Raw genomic sequence first — 21,459 nt, 5'->3', positions numbered from 1 at the left:
CTCCTACACTAGGAGTACACACAAACATGCTTCCATCCAGATCCCTTAAAAAAATTCTGCTCCTACACTGGGAGTAGACCAAAAAAATAATATATATGTGTTATGGAAATAGTCCATGTTCAAAAAAGATAATGATCTCTCTCTAAATATGTGGTTTAGAAGAAGAGACATGGGCTATGCAAAAAAAATAGGGACACATGAAGGTCCAAGTACAAAAAAAATGATGAGCACTTGAAGGCTCTTGTATTGAAAAAGGGGAAGGAAGAAAGATAGCCATGTTTCAAAATAATAAGTTATAAGAGAGATCGTATCTACAAAAGGAGTATAGTTTTAGTTTACTATTTTTCAACACACATGCACGTCTTGATCTAAGAGTATGACACCTCTCTCCTCGGATCCTCGATTTGACTTTACAACATATGCAATTCAAGTATGCTATATTGTTTATCCCTACCTAAAGTTCCACATAAACCTTCTTAGAAGTAGGAGAAAACAAAAGAAGGCAAAACATTGCTATGCCTTGGTAAAGAATTATACACCATTGAGTGATTTGAGAGTGCCATTTGAGGAGTATAAAGTTTACTATGCATTTTCTTGAGAAAAATTCAAAAACTCCAAGTTGCTAAGACATGAAATTGGGAAGATGACTTTGTTTCGAGAACTGTTCCACTTTTCAACAACCCAAGAAAACAAGTTAGCCAACACCACAAATCCCACTTGTATAAAGAATGTGTTGGAATAACTTTCATGTAAGCCATATATCTTAGGATGTTATGCTCATGATTACCTTTAACACTAAGCTTTACTCGAGGACGAGCAAAGGGCTAAGCGTGGGGGACCTTGTTGGCGGTCCTTAACCCCAATTTCTAACCGCCAACTTTCATATAAAATATGCTCAAATAAACACCAAACTTAGACATAGGGCTTTAGAACTAACAATTTCCACAAGTTTTTGTGTTTGACCAATTGCAGGAGGACATATCGGAATAGCGCAAGAAATGTACCTAAAGTGGATAAGGAATACAACAAAACAAACAATAACACAAATACATGGAAAATACACCAAGAAGGCGCTTTCCGACGAAGCGTAAAGCAGACATGCGCAAAGAATAAAGGGAAAGGCCCATCAACTCAAGTCATCTTGGCAAAAGACCACCCAAGGAGCAGCCCACATCCACTTAGCAGTCCACCATGCGAAGGCGGTGGCGAGAGGCTTCAGTAGGGGGCCGACCGCTCCTAGGGGGCGGCCACTCCCTTTTGGACGCCGCTCTACCTCTCCTTCGTCTGGCGGTGGCATGGAGGCATGCATAGGCGGTGCACGCCGGGGTTCGTCTAAATATAGTTCTCGAAACCGTCCTATGGGTGCTATAAAAGGAGGGGTACAACTCCCATTCTAAACAACAACACACACCATTTGGGCTTCCACAACACAACACAAGAGAGTCACAATGTGACAAGAAGAGAAGAGCTCCATTCATATCATAGTTCTCTAGCTAGTTCTAGTATAGGGAGTGACTGAGTAAGAGTGGAGAAGTACCGCAGTTGTCGGCTACCTCTACTTGAGTACTTGGGGCCCATTGTACACTGAGCGGAAGTAATGTCGGGAATCATTGGCTCCTCTCCACTTGTACCTCTACGATCTGAATACTACTTGGAGTATAAGGTTCATGTTTATCTTTGGTGGTGAGTTCTACTTTAAGCTAGTCTTGTTCATTATTTACTTGCGGGTTCGTCTTTCGTCCTTGTGACGAATACACTAGTAAAGGGCCCTGATAGAGACGGATAACCCTGATCGATGCTAGAGTAGTAGTCGATAGCATAGACGTGGTGTCTAGGCTAGAGGCTACCTTCGTTTGCCTTGTTCCCCATGGTAGAGGGTTATGTGGTAGGTGGTGATAGCCCTGTTCGTCCATAACACTCCCCCACGTTCGGGTTTAGCGTAGGCTACAAGCCGATGTCGCCTGGCAGACCAGGTGCGCTCTAGTGCCCGAAGCAAGTCTATAGTGGCAAAGCTATCTTATCTTAGAATCTCTATCCCTAAAAAACCTCACTACATGAGCTATCCTTCTTTTTGGTACCTTAGGTGATTTAGTTAAGAGAATTCTACACATCCATTCCTCGTGGAAATACGATACCTTGAATACTTCCGGGTGAAATGCTACAACGGTAATTTCGTGCGCTTGCGGATTATTTCTATATACATTAAGAAATACCAACACACATACTAACAATGACAATCTTGACCACCATGTAATAATTAGCTACGAATTTAAATGTGTTCATAGACACCAACCTTTTGGACGATGGATTCACCACAATTTGCTTGGAAGCCTTGCATAAAGTCCAATTGAAAAAATGCTCTCTACAATGGAGAAAGAACTAGAATGAGAATCAAGCATTGTAGCCATCAAAACAATGCTAATTAAGCAAGAAAATCAAAGGAGTGGATGCTTGTTACTAACCTTAAAGCAAAAAGATCAAGCCATTCTTTCAAATGCAAGAGCTATCTTCACGGTGAAGAGCGGCCGCAACAATGGAGGGAGCATCCCAAACACGCGCCTGTGTGCTCGGGATGAAAGAGAGGATGAAGGAGAGGACGGCGCCAGCTTTTTGTACTGTCATTTTATCACCGTCAGTTCTTAGTTAGAACCGACAGTGATAGTACCAAATCACTGTCGGTTTATGGTTAGAACCGGCACTGATAAGTGGCCGCCAACTCACTGTCAGTGCAAGCCACAAACCAACAGTGGTGTGGTTATTCACTGCCGGTTTTAGCCTAGTCTTAATTATTTTTTTATTTTCAAGCTCGGAACTGACAGTGAAGCGGTGCGGTTACCACAACAATTAGAATATGTATTTAATTTCTTTTGTTTCGTGACAAAGATGTCGCATTTGGACTCGATCGTGTCCAAGTACAATGGTCATAGTTGGGTGAATTTCCACACGAACTGTCCAAGTACAATGGTCATAGTTGGGTGAATTTCCACACGAACCGTACCGTAACGTGCTTTCCACTCCACTCACGTCGAACGGGGGACGTCCTGGTCAGGTTATCTAGACTGGACGGTGGACTCTTGCAGAAACGTCAAGGGAGACTTGGAAGTCAAGTCGAAATTGTTGTACAGGCGTTCATACATATACGACTACTATATTGTATTGGAATCGGAACAATCATCTTGGCCTGTTCAATAACTGAACCAGGCGTCTTATACCAGCATATTATATATAAATAAACGTAGAGCGGTGGTATAGATGGAATCACACACAAAGAGAGAACCTGACCAGTATAGTATTCGCGTCCGTGGTTAGGACTTGGGAATCATCAGCAGACAGTCTCGTTCCATGTTTCATCTGGTGTTGGCATTTCTGGAGGTTTATTGTGCGCCGTAAGGTACTCTATCTATAAACTAATATAGGAGTTCTTCTTTTAATGGGATAAGGCTAGTTGTTAAGGTTCTGGGATTCACCTGACCGAATTTCGGTGAAATTCACTCATTTCGGTGAGCTCCAAAACAACATCATACTGGTCAAAAAATTTCAGTTGAATTCAAATTTTTAGTCAAGTCTAGAGTTTAAATATGCCTATAAGCTCTTATGTCAATTTTGATCTAATTGCAAAGTTACCAAGCTATAATTTGTTTGTTTCATGCTTCTTGATCAAATTTTGACCAAAATTTATTTAAATATTAGCTAAATCTAAATACTTTGACTGCTCAAAACGAGTGAATCCTGGTCCGAAAGTACCGAAATTTCTGAAATTCATCTGTTTCGGTCAGGTCCGAATTTTTTTTGTCATTTGAATCCCAGGACTATAATTTGTTTGTTTCATCTTCATGCTTCTTGTTGTTGGGGCAAGTACACCTGGTATTTTTATAAGCGAGATTGGTGTTGTTGTCGTCCGATTCACCTTTGCAACTTTACAATTTTTTGTTACCTTAATTACATTTTAAAATAGAAGGGGGGCATCCAAACCATAAATGAGGAAAAAAAGCTTGTTGAGCCTGGATTTGAAGTGACTCCAGGCAAATGAGTTGATTTTAAGTGACTTTCGACTTCGGCTTGGCTCGTTAAGCTGGATTTGAAGTTGGATATCGAATAATTCAGGAGACCCTGATAAATAATACTATGTCAATTTTGAAAGAAAAAAAAACTCGAAAAACAGTGTCCTTGCTCGTTATCTAGCCTCCAGGCAAACCTTTGCGTGTTAGCTAGCAGAGAGGGGCGGTGCGGCGCTGCGGCGGCGTGCCAGTATGACCACAGCACAGTAGGCGCGCCTCGGCCACTGCGGCGTCGGCTGCGCCAGATGCGATGTGGGTGGGGCGGCAGGCGCGGCGTGGGGGCCTGCTGCCGGCTGGAGCGGGCTTGGAGCCAGGGCCAGGCGTGAGCGTGACGTGGGCCGGCGGGCGTGCGGTAGGGCGTCGGGGCCCCTGCAGCCGGGCGGCGACAAGGGCATGCGGTGCGGCCAGCCGGCGAGCAGGGTGCTCAGCGGGCGGGCGAGGAGGCCATACATGAGAGTATGGGACCAGGTGCGGGGTGGTCAGTTGGAGGATTGGAGCACTTGAGCCATAGCCATGGTGTTGCCATACTGTCATGTTCTGATTTGAAGAGGCTACGTAAGTTATCCCAGTTCATGTGACTGTGTCTATCCTGAGATGTCATGTGCTTCAGTTAGATCCGGTTTGCAAGGATGAATTAACTTCGGTCTTTAGGACGATTTAGCTAATGCTTTGATTGTTGCCCAAATTACAAAGATTTTAAACCTGTTGTTAGAGTTTGGTCATTTTTCAGCTTGCCGGATTGGGAGCCAAAGTTTTGGAGGCCTGGTACAACCATGTGTGTGGGTACAAACAAATTCTGGACATAATCTGAGGGCATGTTGTGCTAATTGTTAGCTAGCTAATTTTAGCTCAAATTAGCTCTAGTGCATCCAAACAAGAGGGCTAATAGGTGGGCTACTTTTTTAGCCAAGTCTCCAACTAGTTGTTAGCCAACCATAGCTAATTTGGTCTAATTTTTAGCCCAACTAGTAACTAGCCATGTGTATCAAACATGCCCTGATTTGATTTGGATATGGTGTTGCCATTCATAGTTTGGATACTTCGATATACTATGCAAGTAGTGTCGTAATGCATCAAAAAAAATTTTGTCAAAATTTGCTCATGTTTGAAATATGTGCAAAATTTTATCGAGATTTGTTCTTAGAATTCTGTGGATATCTGTCAAAGGACAAAGTCACAAAGCCAAACTTAACTACAATTCGGAATGGATGGCATAGAAGGCTGTATGATAACACAACGATTTTAATAGTTGCCCCCACTCATGTAGAACTGTATGACATTTTAAAGGAGTTTGTTTTCTGTCCACGAATCTGTTTTCTGCACTTTTAATGCTTGTTCGTGCCTATGCAAGGTGTGTATATCAATGTCGCCGGCAATTCTTTTGCTGCTGTTACCTTATGTCCTCCAACCGATGCCAACTTCATTTGCTCAAGTATGGACGTCACCATTCAGCAATGAGACTGCTACTGACAGGGACGCCCTGCTCCAGTTCAAGGCAAGCCTGAGCCAGCAGTCGCCCGCACTTGTCTCATGGAACACAACTAGTGATTTCTGCCACTGGACTGGGGTTACCTGCAGCCTGAGGCACAAGGGCAGGGTGTCAGCTCTGAATCTATCGTCGGCGGGCCTTGTTGGCACCATTTCCCCTGCCATCGGAAACTTAACATTCTTGAAGATCCTTGACCTTAGCTCAAATAAGCTGCAGGGCGAGATTCCGTCTACCATTGGCCGCCTTTGGCAGTTGCAGTATCTGATTTTCACTGGAAACTCACTTCATGGTGGAATCACTGACGGGTTAAGCAACTGCACTGGTCTTGTAAACATCATTCTTGACAAGAACCATCTTACCGGGGAAATCCCCTCTTGGCTTGGTGGTTTTCCAAAGCTTGTGGCTTTGATCTTGTCAAAGAACAATTTGACCGGCAGCATCCCGCCATCCCTGGGCAATCTCACATACCTGCAGGCGTTATATCTCCAGTATAACCAGCTTGAGGGTTCCATCCCAAAAGAGCTTGGAAGGCTCAAGAACCTCCAGTGGTTTGCTTTGTTTGCGAACCACCTCTCGGGTGAGGTCCCAGAAGCTGTGTTCAACCTATCGTCAGTGATTGGATTCGGTGTGGATCAAAATGATCTGCATGGTACACTGCCATCCAACTGGGGAAACAACCAACCAAACCTTGAGTTCATCTACCTCGCAGTGAATCACTTCACAGGGAATGTTCCGGCCTCCCTTGCCAATGCAACCATGATTGATACCATAGACCTGGGTCTCAACAATTTCACTGGAAGGATGCCACCGGAGATAGGAACACTTTGCCCAAGCATTTTTTCCTTTGACTCAAACCAAATTGAGGCAAGCACCATGGAGGGCTGGGAGTTCGTCTCGCTCTTGACCAACTGCACCTGGCTACGTGTGCTTAGCTTCCGGAACAATATGCTTGCGGGTCAGCTGCCAGCCTCTGTCGGAAACTTATCATTGACACATCTGCAGGTGCTTTACACTGGATTCAACGAGATCTATGGGAATATACCTCCTGGCATTGGTAATCTTGTAAACTTGCAGAAGCTTTTCCTCAGCCACAACCATTTCAGCGGTGTTCTGCCAAGCACAATTTATCGTCTGAAAATGATGCGGGCTTTGGGAATCGATGGCAACATGCTGTCGGGGACAATTCCACCCTCAATCGGTAATCTAACACTGCTTCAGATAATCACTATGGACAACAACAATCTTGAGGGATCTCTTCCTTCTAGCATTAGCAACCTGCAGATGTTGAGCGTCGCAACCCTCTCGCGCAATGCATTTGCAGGTCCAATTCCCAAAGAAATTTTTAACCTTTCATCTCTGTCCTACATCCTTGATTTGTCCGACAATCATTTCAACGGCCCCCTTCCACCTGAAGTTGGTAGTCTTACTAAGCTTGTGTATTTAAATATCTCCAGAAATAACCTATCTGGTTCACTACCGGACACCCTCAGCAACTGCCAAAGCTTGCTCGAGCTCCATTTGGATGATAACTCCTTTAGCGGAAGCCTCCCTACATCTATTAGTGAAATGTATGGTTTGGTAGTTCTGAATTTGACAGAGAATTTCTTGTTGGGTGCAATTCCTCAAGAATTTGGACGCATGAAGGGCTTGGAAGAACTGTATCTTGCACACAACAACTTGTCTGGGCAAATTCCGATGACCTTGCAAAATATGACCTCCTTGTCCCAACTTGACATTTCTTTCAACCATCTCAGTGGCCTAGTTCCTATGCAAGGCGTGTTTGCCAAATCGACAGGGTTCTTGTTTGTTGGTAACAATGAGCTGTGTGGTGGTCTGCAGGAACTACATTTGCCTGCTTGTCCAGTTCATTCCAGGAAGCATAGGGACATGAAACGTCATGTAGTTCTCATAATTATAATCTCTACTGGGAGCCTTTTTTGTGTGATATTGGTACTTCTCTCCTTTTATTGGAGAAGGAAAAAGGGACCTCATGCTACAACAATGGCAGGAGCAGCCATCTCTTTCTTGGATGATAAATATCCTAAAGTTTCTTATGCTGAGCTGTTCCAAGGCACTAATGGCTTTTCTGGTAGCAATTTGATTGGAAGAGGAAGATATGGGTCCGTATATAAGGGCACATTGTCACTGAAAAATGTTGAAACTGAAGTAGCTGTTAAGGTTTTTGATCTGCAGCAGTCAGGTTCTTCCAAAAGCTTTGTAGTCGAGTGTGGAGCTCTTAGTAAGATCCGCCATCGCAACTTGATCAGCGTCATAACCTGCTGCTCTAGTTCTGACTCGAAACAGAATAATTTCAAAGCCATTGTGTTTGAGTTCATGCCAAACCAAAGCCTTGACAAGTGGCTACATTACCTTAGTCCTGATTCAGATGTGTCCAGACCTATACCAGGCCTGACACTACTGCAAAGATTGAACATTGCTGTCAATGTTGCTGATGCTATGGACTATTTGCATAACAATTGTGAGCCCCCGATAGTCCACTGTGACCTGAAGCCAAGCAATATTCTTTTGAATGTGGACTTTGTTGCCTGTGTTGGAGATTTTGGCATTGCAAAGATTCTTTCTGATTCAGAAGGTGATCCTGTGATCAATTCGAATACCTTCACCGGAATAAGAGGAACAGTTGGATATGTGGCTCCAGGTAACTGAAAATATGTAACTGCATCATTCTCTTACAGGTACTCCATAGAGCATATTGACATTTTTTCTTGTTCTTGCACTTTAGAATATGGGGAAGGCGGTCAGGTCTCCTTGTGTGGAGATGTCTTCAGCTTTGGAGTTCTGCTCCTTGAGATGTTTACAGGGAAGGCCCCAACCGATGCCATGTTTGTGGATGGATTGACCTTACAGGGCTTTGTTCAGATAGCATTTCCAGAGAAGCTGATGGACATAATTGATCCAGTACTGCTGTCCACTGATGAGACGTATGCAAGAAAGCCACAACACAGAAGCAATGGAGGGGAAGAGATTGAAAATGCCATTACTTCTGTCAGTAAACTTGCGCTGTCCTGCACCAAGCTAACACCATCAGAGAGAAAGCCCATGAGTGATGCTGCAGCCGAGATGCGCAAGATAAGGAGCTGCTATCTCGCAAACCTACCAAGGGCAAACAATTAAGTAATAATATATATTACTGTTAGGGGACATGTTGCACTCTATTGCTGTATTTCAGACTCACAGCATGCTGCCAAACTGAACCTGGCTTGGTGTACCCAACATTGGCAATATTTCCTAAAAAAGACACTGTTGATCAAGGAATGTGTTTCCATTAGAACTCCAAAGCTGAGGACATTTCAACACAAAATTTGTTTTCATTAGAACTTTGCTTTCATTGCAACTATGTATTTTCTCTTCATTAAAATGAAAAAAAAAATGTGTTATCCTGCTAAAAGGTACAAAGTTTGTGTGTACCGATGCTTTTCTCTGTTATTTGTAAGAGAGCTTTGAGGAAGAAGTAAAAACAGTAGCACCACTTCTTTTCGTAACAATGGATTATCATTTAAGTATTTTACATGGTGTTACTAAGAAGGCAACTATGCGCGTTTTGCTTAGGGTCATCTTAGAAAGGTGGGGTTCACGTGACACATCGAAAAGAGAGACAGTAAAAAATAATACTGAACCAACAGGCCATCGAAAACATTGTTTTTATTACTAGATCATGCTCGCGCGTTACGATAGAAAAAATAATGACATGATAATTCAAGTTTGAATGCGTGTTGTATTGTTAAAAAACGATACTTTTTAGCGCTATGTCTGCGACATTCTGAACTTGTAGATTTAGGGGATCAAAATCTGCTCGGGCGGTGTTTAGTTGGGCAAACTTTGTACAGTAAAGATTCCCTAGTGTAGCATTTCGTTTATATTTATGAATTATTGTTCAAATATTGACTAATTAGGTTTAAAAGATTCGTCTTACAAAGTTAAAGCAAACTATACAATTAGTTTTTGATTTCGTCTATATTTAGTACTTCATACATGTACCGTAAGTTTGATACGACGTAGTGTACTTTTCGGTAGTTTGGAGAACTAAACAAGCGGGAGCGAACCCCAGGCGGCGCAACCCCTAGCGGCCGCCCCCGCCCCCCTACTCCCCGGCCTCCAGCCTGGCGCTGGCTGCCCCCCTCCCCTCCCTGCTCCCTCTACGCCTGCAGATCCCACCTCAGCCCCAGCCTCCCCCAGTTGCGCCGCCGCCAGATCCGGCGTCGCTGCCGGCTTCTTGCCCGGCGCCGCTGGCTCCCCCCTCCCCTCCCTTCTCCTCCCTGCTTCCTCTACGCCAGCAGATCCGAGCACCTCCACAAACCCAGCCTTCCCTAGATGCGCCGCCGCCCCCTCCCCACTGCCGGCCTTCAGCCTAGCGCCGGAGGCACCCTTCCCCTCGTTGCTCCCTCTGCGCCCCCAAATCCCTTCACCACCGCAGCCCCTGCTTCCCCCGGATGCGCCACCACCAGGTCCAGCGCCGCCACCCCCTCCCCGTCGCCGCAGCTTCAATCCACCCACCCTGCTCCCCCACCCAGCCTACCGGCCGCCACCCAGGCACCGGCGGCCTTCCCAGCCTCCCGTCGAGCCTCCGCTGGTAAGGGCCCAACTCTCTTGCCGCACGCGCCATCATTCTACCTTGGCGAAACACCCAGTCGCCCCAAGACCTTACGTTGGATGGACTCTGACTCCGACTGCGACTCCTCCGACTCCCCACCGCCACCATCTTCCAAGCTCGACGCCATCTGCTGGAGCTCTCCGACATGGATGATGAACACCAACTTGGTAGGTCCTAGAACGCAGCCAACCACCCATGTTGTTGAAGAGTGGTCGGTGGAGGCTGCGCCGGAGGTGGATGCTGCCCGTCCACCGCGCCCCAGGCACCGCAGAACACGAAGGAGGAGGTCGCGCAGAGACGGCAAAGATCCACGCCCGAGCAAGATCGCCTGTCGGCCCACCTCCGATTGGGAAACCGAGTCGATAGTGGCCACCGTGACGGTGCCGCACGCGTCCCCGCTCACCTCTGTCTCGGACCTCGAGTGCCCCTACGGGGCTGGCGCCGCATCTCAGGTCCCGACGCGGAAGGCTGGAGGGAGGTGCTGCCCAATCTCCTGGAGGGGCCGCGAGACATCGCTGTGCAGGCCCCCAGACCTTCACGACGACGGCGCATCCCAGAGGCACTGCGTGGCAAGTTCCTAAACTGCCTCCCCTACACTGACAGGCTCTCCACCTTCCACCTGCCACTGCGGTGTCTCTAGTGCAGGGGCTTCCGGCACCTTGCTAGAGATTGCATGCGGCGCCGCTCACCAGGGAACGCCAGGGACGGCACCGGCACCACCAGCCAGCACCGTTCCGTCAAGGTGCAGACGACGCCGGAAGGATCGCAGGCGGCGGGCTCCACCCCACCCATCAACCCGCCGTAGTTTGGCATGGGCGGTCCCAGCACTGAAGGCCGAGACCTGTCAACGATCGGCCAATAGGCCCAATGGCAACTGGAAGGTGCGTTCATCCATCGGAGCACCGCCATTGACGACGACGCCGAACGAGGTCTGAGGCTCGCCGTCACTGCATTGGTGGCGGACGCCAGTGCCGATGTCTACGCCGCTGACGCAACACGCGGCTTTAGGAGCATCCCCAGCGTTTATGAGGGCACCTTCACGTACCGGGTAACCATCCATGTCTGGCGTGTCGCGGACTCCATCTGGGGTGACCACTCACCGCCACCCTTGCCGCCGACCTCCGATGATAGCGACACCAGCGGGCCTGGGCCACGGCTGCAGGGGGGTCGTCGACGCCGAGCCGGCCGCGAACACGGTCACAGCGCCTGAGCCACAGCGTGGAAAGACACCAGATTGGGGGACCTGTCATTTCGAGTTTGAACCAGGCGCCCTGGACAAAGACAACGCCGGAGTACAGCTGGCCTTGGATTCATTCATCCTGGAGGCAGAGCTGCTCGGTGCACATCAAGGAAAGCAAGGGCCTACCTACGTCCCAGGGGAGCCGGTGGAGCCTGAGGCCGGGGAGGTGGTCCCACCGGCCTCCCCAATGACGACTCAGGGCGCGTTTGGTTAGCTTCTCAGATGAGCCAGGCTGTACGCCTGGTTGCCAGGCCGAGCGCATGCACATGGCCGGTGTTCGGTTATCGTACTCACAGAGCCTGGCTGTTCGGAGATTTCGTTTGCTGCATGCTAGCATCGGCTGTCTCACTGACATGTCCCGTTTGCATGCTTGCTGCGCTCGCGCGAGCCTGGCCGGGGAGGAACAAGGATGTTTGGCGTATGAGTTGAGCCTGGCTTACGAGGGAATCTTGCACCGCATGGGACAGGCCCCAACCTCCAACCAGCCAACCAAACGCTCGGAGCTGCATCCGTAGAGCTTGTCCGCGACGTATGCAGGTAACCAAACGCGTCCTCAGTGCATGGCTGCCGGTCTGCAAGAGGCAGGCGATGGCACCACAACGGGTTGTGTGCAGGCAACAGCCGATACCGGGCCGCCTTACATGACACCCAGCCACACACAGACGCCGCAAAATGGAGGAGCTCAAGTGCTGAGCACTGAGGACACGCCCACATCGAAGGAGGCCGCCAAGCGACTGGCCAGGTTCACCGAGGAGTTCCTGGGAAAGAGGCAGCCATCTCTCATCAACTCCCCGCCCAAAGAAGAAGCCGATACCAAAGCGGACCAACATGACCATTAGGAGCAGATGGATCGTTGTTTAGCAGATGGACCACATCCCGGTGTCCAAGCGTGATGAAGTACTGCTGTGAAGAAGACGGGGATCCTGGCGCCATTAGCACTGACATCCTCCGCGGCCAAGTGTGGCAAATTATAGCTAGCAACGAAACATCATGTATATTCGTCAACAGTCAATAAGTTTTCTAGGCAACGCTAGAATCTTGCTGAAAACCTGAATCGTGCGAAATTAGATCGAGCCTAGATATTTTGTAACAAGTCATCAGTCAATGATTGCAACATTCTATACACGTGGTCCAGCTGGAGCCTCTCTACTAGTGTGCCGGTAAATTGGGAAACTGACATGGATACGGATTTGTGTCAACTCGTGAGTCGTGATTCGAGACGGCGCCAATATTTGTGTACGGGCATAAACGAATATACATTGGCCGCACAGTAGTCCCTCCGTCCGATGCAATTCTTACTTTTCGTGGACTCCAACAATTTAAAGTTTGACCAATATTAACATCTGTGATAAAAAAAAAATAAATATGACAGCAGAGCTTTCTTGTGGACGCTAATCAGTACTCTGCGTACTGTGCCTCCACCGGCGCCCTCACCAACTCCTCCTCTTATTAGTGTGAACCTGGTCTCCCTCCCTCCCTCCTACCGTCGGCGGCCACTTAGTCCGCCGCCGGCCACCCACCCCCCCCCCCCCCCCCCCCCCCCCGCTTCCACTCTGGCACCGGTGTCCTCCCACCTTCCCCACCATCCCACCCTCATTAGGTTAGGTGAGGAGCGACTTCGAGAGAGAGCACCTTCTAGCGCCGACGGCCACCCCGGCCCTGGCCGCCGCCGGCTATCTCGGCCGAGCGTCTTCCCTGGTCCGCATCGAGGTTCTGCTAGAGCTATGGTGGTTCTTGTGATACTCGCACGCAGGTTCTCGACGTTTTGCCGGAAAGGATTTTACTTGGCGAAATGGTGAGCTCTGTCCATGACGCCACTTAGCGCCGGATGACCATGGCTTCCTCTGTTTTCAACACTCGCCCTGGCCAGGTGGTGGAGGCTGAAATTCTTTGTCGGTATGGCTCCTCTGTTACCAGTGATCCATCTTCAGCTGCTAAGGATTTCATCCTTGTTCTCTCTATGGGACATTGTAAATTCTGTCTCTCAGAGCATTTGACTGAGAATCTTCTTCAAGCTGTCATTGGTGGTTCCCCTTCAGCTTTCAGAGTTGTGCAGCTGGATGACATAGTCTTTAGGTTCTCAGTGGTCTCTTATCAGGTTGGCTTCCATATCTATAATCTACGCTCTTTTGAATGTCAAGATTTCAAGGTCTTCTTCCATCTCTGGCACAATGGAGGCCCCAATTTTAAAGTTGAATATCGTAATTGGTGCATTGAGCAAGCTGTTGAATGGATGGAAGTCTCAAAGCGCAAGTCGGTACGTCTTACTGGTGCCAATTCTGTTGGTGCTAATTCTGTTCCAATCTCCATTCCTGTTGTTCGCTTTCCTGCTTCGAGCTCAAATTCCATGGAGTTTTCAAAATTTGAATTACCTTTTAATTCTCGTCGTAAATTTGTTTTTACTTGATTACCCTATCAATGCCCCTAATTATAAGAACGTTCCTATATCACCCGCGGGTATTTTGGGCCCAATTTCTGACCCTAGAAGGATCTATATCACCCGTTCCTATATCACCTTAGAAGGATCACCGGCCCATGCTAGGACTGCCTATAATAACCCACCGCGATGCCAGAATTGTCTCGGCTTTGGTCACATTTCTGGAAAATGCAGTCTCCCGCCTCGATCCTCACGCCCCATCAATGATCAGAGTGCCCCTTCGAATTCTCGTAATAGTCGCTCTACTCACTCGCTGAATGGTGGACCTTAGCAGCCTTATACGCCGAGATTTTATCTCTCTGTTTCTGAATAAATTAAAGAGTTGGTTGGAATTCAGTCCATTTCCTCCCCTGTCATCGTCCCCTGGCGTCGGCCTTGGAGACTTCGGGCTCCAGAGTTCGACGACAACGGCTCTTCCCCACCTTCCCTGCTTGAGGTGTCATTGCCGTCCTCGTCACCACCGTCAATCATCTTCTCAACGTTCGGTGAGTACTCATCTCGTGTTCTTGGCATTCACCATTTGCTTGCTACCAATTGATGGTACAGTGAACCCCGATCCTTCCACTATGGCGTATAGGTTTGTTGACCCAACTCCTTTCATGCCTACTTGGGGTCTGCGTGTGATGGTTCCTGGTCGGCTTACCATGCATCGAGTTGTTACTGGTCGATTGCAGCGAGTCAATAATGATGTCGCCATTGCCTTCATCCATCCTTTGCCACACGGTCAGATGAATTTCAATGACATCCATGGCACTCTCGTGGAATTTTTGAATGTGCAGATGGGCATGCCGTATTAGTCAATCTAGCCCTGCCCATTTGGTCAGGCTTATGTCACCCTTAACCAAGTGTCACACAGGGACTCTTTGATTAACAATGGCCCTCATCAGTTTGGCAACACTCACATTTCCTTCATTGCCCATGACCGAGCTTGGAATAACAGACTGCAGTGTATACACATGAGGTGTGGTTGATGATGATTGGCCTCAATGTTGTCATCTGGTCGTATTCTCTGGTTGATAAAGCAATTTCTCAGTTTGGCAAGCTTATGGTTTGGGAAGAGGACCATGATCATATGGCTAGAGCTTTGGTCAAAGTTAGAGTCACTGGTTTGGATGCCATTCCATGGTTTTCCAATTTTTCTAAAGGTGAAACCCTAGAGTCTGATAGTTAGACAGTCTAGTGCGAGATAATTTCAGCAACAATGTTGGGGGCCCAACCTCAAGATGAGGATTTCCCACCAGAAGACCCAGATGATATTGACCCTAATCATTTTGAGTTCTTTGGTTATGGGCAACCAGGTAATGGGCCAGCTCCTCCTCCAAATGGCCCCAATGCACAGAATCATTTTGCAGAAGACCAAGGTAACCAAGTTTGGGCCCCTTGGCCTAACCAGAATGTAGCCCAACTTGGGTAGGGCCATCCTGCTGATCATCTTGGAATTCAGCACAATATGGATGAAGTACCTCTTTTAATCCCAATTCAGCCTGTTGAAGCTCAACAAGGTGGGCAGGAAAATCTTGTTGAGGAATATGGTTTGGTTATGCCTGTAGAAGAAGTCATTCAAAATGTTCAGCATTAGGCTACAATCCCTCCTGTGGCTAAAGAACAGGTCTTAGCAATGGATGATGATACATACACTGATTCAGAAGTCTTTCCATAAGTTTAGTTACCTGTACCTCTAGTGAAAATTGTGCCCTTTCTTGATTTTAATAATCTACAGCCTCTTATGCCTGAAGAGATCCAAGAGGGTGATCTGATGGGCTGGATCAATAGCCAAGGAAATGTTTTTGAGCATAATGAAGATATTCAGCTGGGGATGGTGTAGCTTTAGGACTCCTGGCCTCAACAACCTAGTCTTGGACCTTGTCCTGAAGCAATCAGGCAGTGGGTAAGACATTTCTCAGATAATTATGGTAACTTTTTCTCTGTCCTTATCCCTAATCTCTGGATTAAATAAAATTTATTTTTATTTAATTCCGTAAAAAAATATGATGATTTTTCTAAGATATATTAATCATATCAAATCATATTTTTTGTGGAATTAAATAAAAATAAATTTTATATGAAAATTATAGATCTCGACGAGATCTACAACTTTATAGTTTTGAGTTTTTTCATTTGAAGTCGTTAAGATGCTAAAAAAATTAATAACATATTTAGACTTAAGGGTATTTTCGTCTTTTCACACCTGCAGTTTGACGGCGTTAGAGCCCAAACTGACGGAAGTGGCATGGAGGACACGAAAAAGTTAGAGTAGTGGCGCTGAAGACCGCTGAATTTTTCTAGGGGCACACAGGAACTGCGATCTTTTATAATGGCACACCGGGAAAAGTCTCCAATCAAAATGTATAAACTTACATTTGTAATTTATTAACACAGATTATTAATATAATCTATGAAAATTAATGGCTACTTTGGTAAATGGTGTAATTTGTTAAGCGGAGATTTTTTTTCTTGATAGAAAAACTATAAAACTCTATATGGTGACAAATAGCATTTATGTTTATTCTTAATTTAACATTGGTAGAATCGGGTGATTTGGGAACATATATACAGTTTGGTATAAGGTTTAGTTTGTTATGTGAACATTTTTTTCTTGACCAAAAACTATAAAATTATACATGGTGACACATGATATTTATGTTTACTCTGAATTTAACATCGGCAAAACTGGGTAGTTTACAAACATATTATAAGTTATGATATAAAATGGTAGAGGTGAATAATTTAGATGTAAATTAGAAGTGTTACTTTATGGCCCTATTCGCTTGTTTTATAATCCGTACTTTTTAGCTTGTTTTTTCAGCTGAAATAGTATTTTTTCTCTCATAACAAATCAACCGAAACAGTGTTTCGTCTTGTTTTTTTTCAGCGAAGCGAACAGGGTCTATACCATCTTTCGTAATCACATGTGTACATTTACAATGTTATATATGTTTTTCATAATGGAAGAAGTTGAATATTTTCTTAACACTATCCATACCCAACTCTAAATCCTAGAAAGAAACGACTACCCATATTCGGTATCCGTAACATCCAATCACCAGTTTCAATTCATCCCTAGTAATAGTGAATAATGAGAAGCTGGTAATTTGTATGGAAATCTGAGTGTTACTTTATGTTATTTTCATAGTGGCATAGATGACTTGTTCAGATTTGAAGTTAGGGTTTCACTTCATATATTTTTTCATATCTATAGGGGTGGGAAATTAAGATATAGATTTAGAGGGCTCCTTTAAGCCATTTCATAATGGCAAAGGGAGTTATTTTCTTTTCCAAAAATAGAATGATCTAATAGCTATTCTTGTCGGTTCATTAGAGCATATGGGATTGATGGCTATGTGTTTTAGGATTTTTGTGAGAAATTTATCTCCTTTTGGCTTTCTAGAGCGTCTATCGTATGTTCGGCTAGTACATAAGCCGGCTGGTTTTGGCTGATTCAATAGTGTTCTGTGAGGGAGAATAAGCTGAAATAAACTGACCCGACTGAAAAGTAGTTCAAGCAAACAGGGCCTTAAATGCCTAATTAGTAACAGTTGGTTAAGATATCCAAGATTTTTTTATGGTAATAGGTTACGAGGGGGGGGGGGGGGGGAGCCTCCACCTGGTATATTAACCAAGGATACAGAGATATCTTGGTAGTGTGGAGGGCTGGCGCCCAGGAGGCATGAGGTTAGCGAATTCGAGTTGCAGGATGGCAGGGGAGAGAGGTTACATTAAGAACATGTTAGACCAATTAGCGATTACATTATAATGATGTATCCTATGAAATTGCCTCGGCAACCTTGATAATCCTTCCAGAGCAAAAGTCAGCGCAAACCTTGATAAAGTCAGTCAGTCAGTCATCGGTTGGTATGTAAAGCGCAAATCAGCAAGAATATGATCAGAACCGAATTCTGTCAGTGTCATCCAATCCGAGCTCTGTTTCAGTCAGTGTCGGTGCGATAGTGTGTTTGAATGAGCTGGACCGGCTGGTATGTGAAATAGTAAAATCATCAGGAAGAATAACGGTCAAACAATGGATAGAAAGAAGAATCTAGCTGTAGTCAAGTCAACTACTCCTGCTCATGTGGCAAAAGTCACTCGTCTAGTCTACGCGAATGATCGCTGTCAAGTTAAGTGTACGACGAAGTCACCAGCCTAAACTGAAGTGTTCTTGCAGTACTGTTCGGCACAACTTTGAAAACCGGAGCAGACACCATACATGCAAGCTCTGTGTTTCTACTGCACTAGCACTATAATCAGCAGCAGCATTGAACTGCAGCAGCAACACGCTTATAAGCCTGCACATGGCGAGGCATTACTGCCTTACGACACACGAGAAACCACGCAGAATCTCAGACAAGCACACCTACTGCTGCTGATCATCATGTTGCCGTCAGTGGCAGGCGCGCGCGCAGCGGTCCGACTCCGACATCGAGCGGGATGCGCTAAAGACGTTCACAGGGCTTGCGTGTCGAGCGGCCTCCGGCCGGGACTTCTCCATCGTTACCTTACTCAGCCGAACGGCACAAGCGTCCCTGACGGAGCGTGAAAGTATCTAGGTCATTAGTAAGGTTTCGGTGATTAATAACGACACGAAATTAATATAATTAACGTGTGTTTTGTTGAGGCAATTTGAGTTCGGTCATGGTAATAGAAATTGATTGGGCAATCATGGTTGTCATGCCTCCGTCGATGGAAATCGTTTTGGTTTTCAAAGGATGGACCACAAGGTTAAGGACGGACTAGTTCTAAGTGTCGTTTGGTGTTGGAAAGACACTTAGAGTAGTTTAGGACTTTGTTTTTCCTTTGGCCGTACTATTAAAAGGGTATGGACTAGTAGCTTGACTTTAGTGAGTCTAGTGGGTTAGGTGTGATGCACACTTGTCATAGGTAGCTCAGGAATAGCCCTAAGATTAATTGGAGCCAACTTCATTCACATAGGATTTTGAGTTGGAAGTGAATGCAGGGTCAAATGACTGACCGGACGCAGGTCTGGTTGTGACCGGATGCTGGAGGGTGAGTCCGGTCAGTTTATTTGATCAACTGCAGTCGTCTGGTACTGACCGAACGCTGAGTGAAGGAGCATCGGACGCTGGGTGCCTGCGTCCGATCAACTCCAGAGAGGTTCTAAATAGGCATTTTCCTGACCGGGCGCGTCCGGTGTGTGCTGACCGGACGCTGGTTAGAGTCCGGTCAATCAACTGCAGTCGTCTGGTACTGACCAGACGCTAAGTGGAGGAGCACCGGACGCTAGGGTGCCTGCGTCCGGTCGACTCCAGAGAGGTTCCATAGAGGATTTTTATTGACCGGACGCGTCCAATGGGTGATGACCGGACGCTGGTCAGAGCCCGGTCAGAACTTAACGGCTCTCTCTGACACAGTGGCACGTATAACTGACCGGAGCGTCCGGTCAGCCCGCAGAGTGCTGACTTAGCCTCCAAACGTTGTGTTTTGAATGAGGAGGTATAAATACTTACTCCACTCGTCCATAGGAGGCATTTTGCCCATTTGTTCAGCTGAGAAACACCTTTGGAGTGCAAGGGAGAGCAAGAGCCTAGTGAGGTGATAATCCAATATTAAGGAACTTATTAGTGCATAGGGAGTAGCAAGTGTGCATCCACCCTTCTCATTAGGCTTGTCTTGGTCAGGTGAGAGTTTGTGCTTGTTATTCTTGGTGATCGGCATCACCTAGACAGCTCGGTGGCGATTGGGAGCTTGGTGATCATCCAACGGAGCTTGTGGATGATCCAAGTCATGTTGTGAGCGGTTGTGGGCGATTCATCATGGCGGAGTGTCAAAGAATCAACTCATAGAGAGCACTTGATCCTCGCGTGGATCAAGGGGGAGCTACACCCTTGCACGGGTGCACCAACGAGGACTAGTGGGGAGTGACGACTCTCCGATATCTCGGGAAAACATCGCCTTGTTCTTTTCCCTCTCTTTACTTTGAGCATTTATATTTGAGTAATTCATTGCATGTCTTTACATTCCTAGAATTGTCATGCTAGAGTAGGATTGAAACCTAGGGTGCAAAACTTTTGTGCGGGAGAACAATAGAAACACATTCTAGGCACAAGGGGTAAAGTGGGCTAAGTATAGGACTTAATTATTACAAAAATTTAGAATTAGTCCAATTCACCCCCCTCTTGGGTATCTTGATTCTTTTAATTGGTATCGGAGCTTCGTGCTCCCTAAATTAGGCTTAACCGCCTAGAGCAAGATGTCCCACGGGGATGGACCCCCTCCTATCTTTGAGAGAGATGATTTTTCTTATTGAAAATTCACATAGAGGCATATCTAGAGGCTTTAGATATTAGAATTCTTAGAGCCGCCTCGCAAGGCTTCTCAAAACCTAAGGATCCCATCAACCTTCAAGGTGATGAGGTTAATTACGAGAAGTGAAATGCAAAGGCTAGAAACACCCTCTTTAGAGGCCTTTGCAAGGATGTCTTTAACCGTGTGCGGAACCACAAAGACGCCCATGCACTGTGGTTCGATATTTATGCGCTCCATGAGGGAACCAAGAGTGAGCGTAAAAAATGCTACCACCTTGTAATGAAAAAGCTTAATTCATTTGAGATGCTTCCTACAGAAAGTGCCAATAAGATGTATTCACGCTTAAATGTTCTTGTAGAGGAAGTCAATGGGCTTGGACTCACATAAATACAACCCTCCGATGTTGTAAGAAAGATCTTGAGTATCCTCTCCATTGACAAATATGGGCATATTATGATGGTGCTTCATCAAAGTGATCTTTCCACTGCTACACCCACTCAAATATTGGGGAAGATAAATGCACATGAGATGTACATGCACATCACTCCATAAGATGGCTCTTCTTCCACCAAGAAGAAAGATTTGTCATTCAAGGCTAGCCAAGAGAAGAGGGGCAAAGGAAGAGTTGATCATGATAGCTCAAGTGATGATGAGATTGATGATGCAAGTCTTGCTCTCATAGTGAGAAAAACTACCAAGATGCTTAAGAAGCTAAACAAGAATGGTGTCAAATTTGATGACAAGAAGAAGCAATTCTTCACTAGTGATAGAAGGAAGCCCATCTCCGAGATGAATTGCTATAATTGTGGAGAACTTGGTCATCTAGCTCATCAATGCCCTAAACCCAAGAAAAACAAGTACAAGAAGAAGTACAAGGGCAAGAAAGATGACTCAAGTAATAAAAATGATGATGAGAAGAAGAAGAACAAGCCATATAAGAAGAAGGATGACAAGAAAAAGGAATTTCACAAGAATAAGAAGAAGAATGGCAAAGCATACATTGTTGGTGATTAGCTCACGGATATTGAATCATCAAGTGGCTCATCTGATGATGAAAGTGAGAATGAGAATGAGAAGGTGGCCGCTCTTGTGATTGATTCTTCACTATCTTCACCGACACCACCGCCGTCATCCTCTACACACCTATGCATTATGACCAAGGGTGAACGAAAGGTACAAAATGATGATGATAGTAGTGGTGATGATAATGCTAGCAATGATAAAAATGGTAGTGATAGTGATGAATAATTTGAATCACCCTCTTATGATGATCTTGTCAAGTTGTTAAACCAATACACTAAAATCATTAGAAAGACAAGAGCTAAAAATGAAAAGATAGAACTTGAGAAGGACTCACTCTTA

The 21,459-nt window shown here is 45.9% G+C and overlaps 2 protein-coding genes across 4 annotated transcripts; both read left to right on the top strand.

Annotated features, from left to right (window-relative positions):
• Nucleotides 1-3,181: 3,181 nt before the first annotated feature.
• On the top strand, nucleotides 3,182-9,037 carry LOC136486868 (probable LRR receptor-like serine/threonine-protein kinase At3g47570). 3 transcript variants are annotated; one of them, XM_066483925.1, is made up of 3 exons: nucleotides 3,182-3,391; nucleotides 5,410-8,206; nucleotides 8,291-9,037. In XM_066483925.1, exons 2-3 carry the CDS (start codon nucleotides 5,422-5,424, stop codon nucleotides 8,680-8,682), a joined length of 3,177 nt encoding a protein of 1,058 aa, XP_066340022.1. In that variant the 5' UTR covers nucleotides 3,182-3,391; nucleotides 5,410-5,421; the 3' UTR covers nucleotides 8,683-9,037. The 3 variants fall into 3 exon arrangements, with proteins under 3 accessions (XP_066340022.1, XP_066340021.1, XP_066340023.1); XM_066483924.1 differs by lacking the exon at nucleotides 3,182-3,391 and adding an exon at nucleotides 3,417-4,613 and having other exon boundaries at nucleotides 5,492-8,206; XM_066483926.1 differs by lacking the exon at nucleotides 3,182-3,391 and adding an exon at nucleotides 3,418-4,613.
• An 842-nt stretch (nucleotides 9,038-9,879) lies between these two features.
• On the top strand, nucleotides 9,880-10,740 carry LOC136489053 (uncharacterized). Its single transcript, XM_066485792.1, has one exon. The coding sequence runs from the start codon at nucleotides 9,880-9,882 to the stop codon at nucleotides 10,738-10,740; it is 861 nt and encodes a 286-aa protein (XP_066341889.1).
• The last annotated feature ends 10,719 nt before the right edge of the window (nucleotides 10,741-21,459 follow it).

The sequence above is a fragment of the Miscanthus floridulus genome, chromosome 10 (assembly GCF_019320115.1).
Source record: "Miscanthus floridulus cultivar M001 chromosome 10, ASM1932011v1, whole genome shotgun sequence".
Taxonomy (NCBI): Eukaryota; Viridiplantae; Streptophyta; class Magnoliopsida; order Poales; family Poaceae; genus Miscanthus; species Miscanthus floridulus.
The sequence above is the reverse complement of the archived record's forward strand: the minus strand, read 5'-3'. Positions and strand labels throughout refer to the sequence as shown.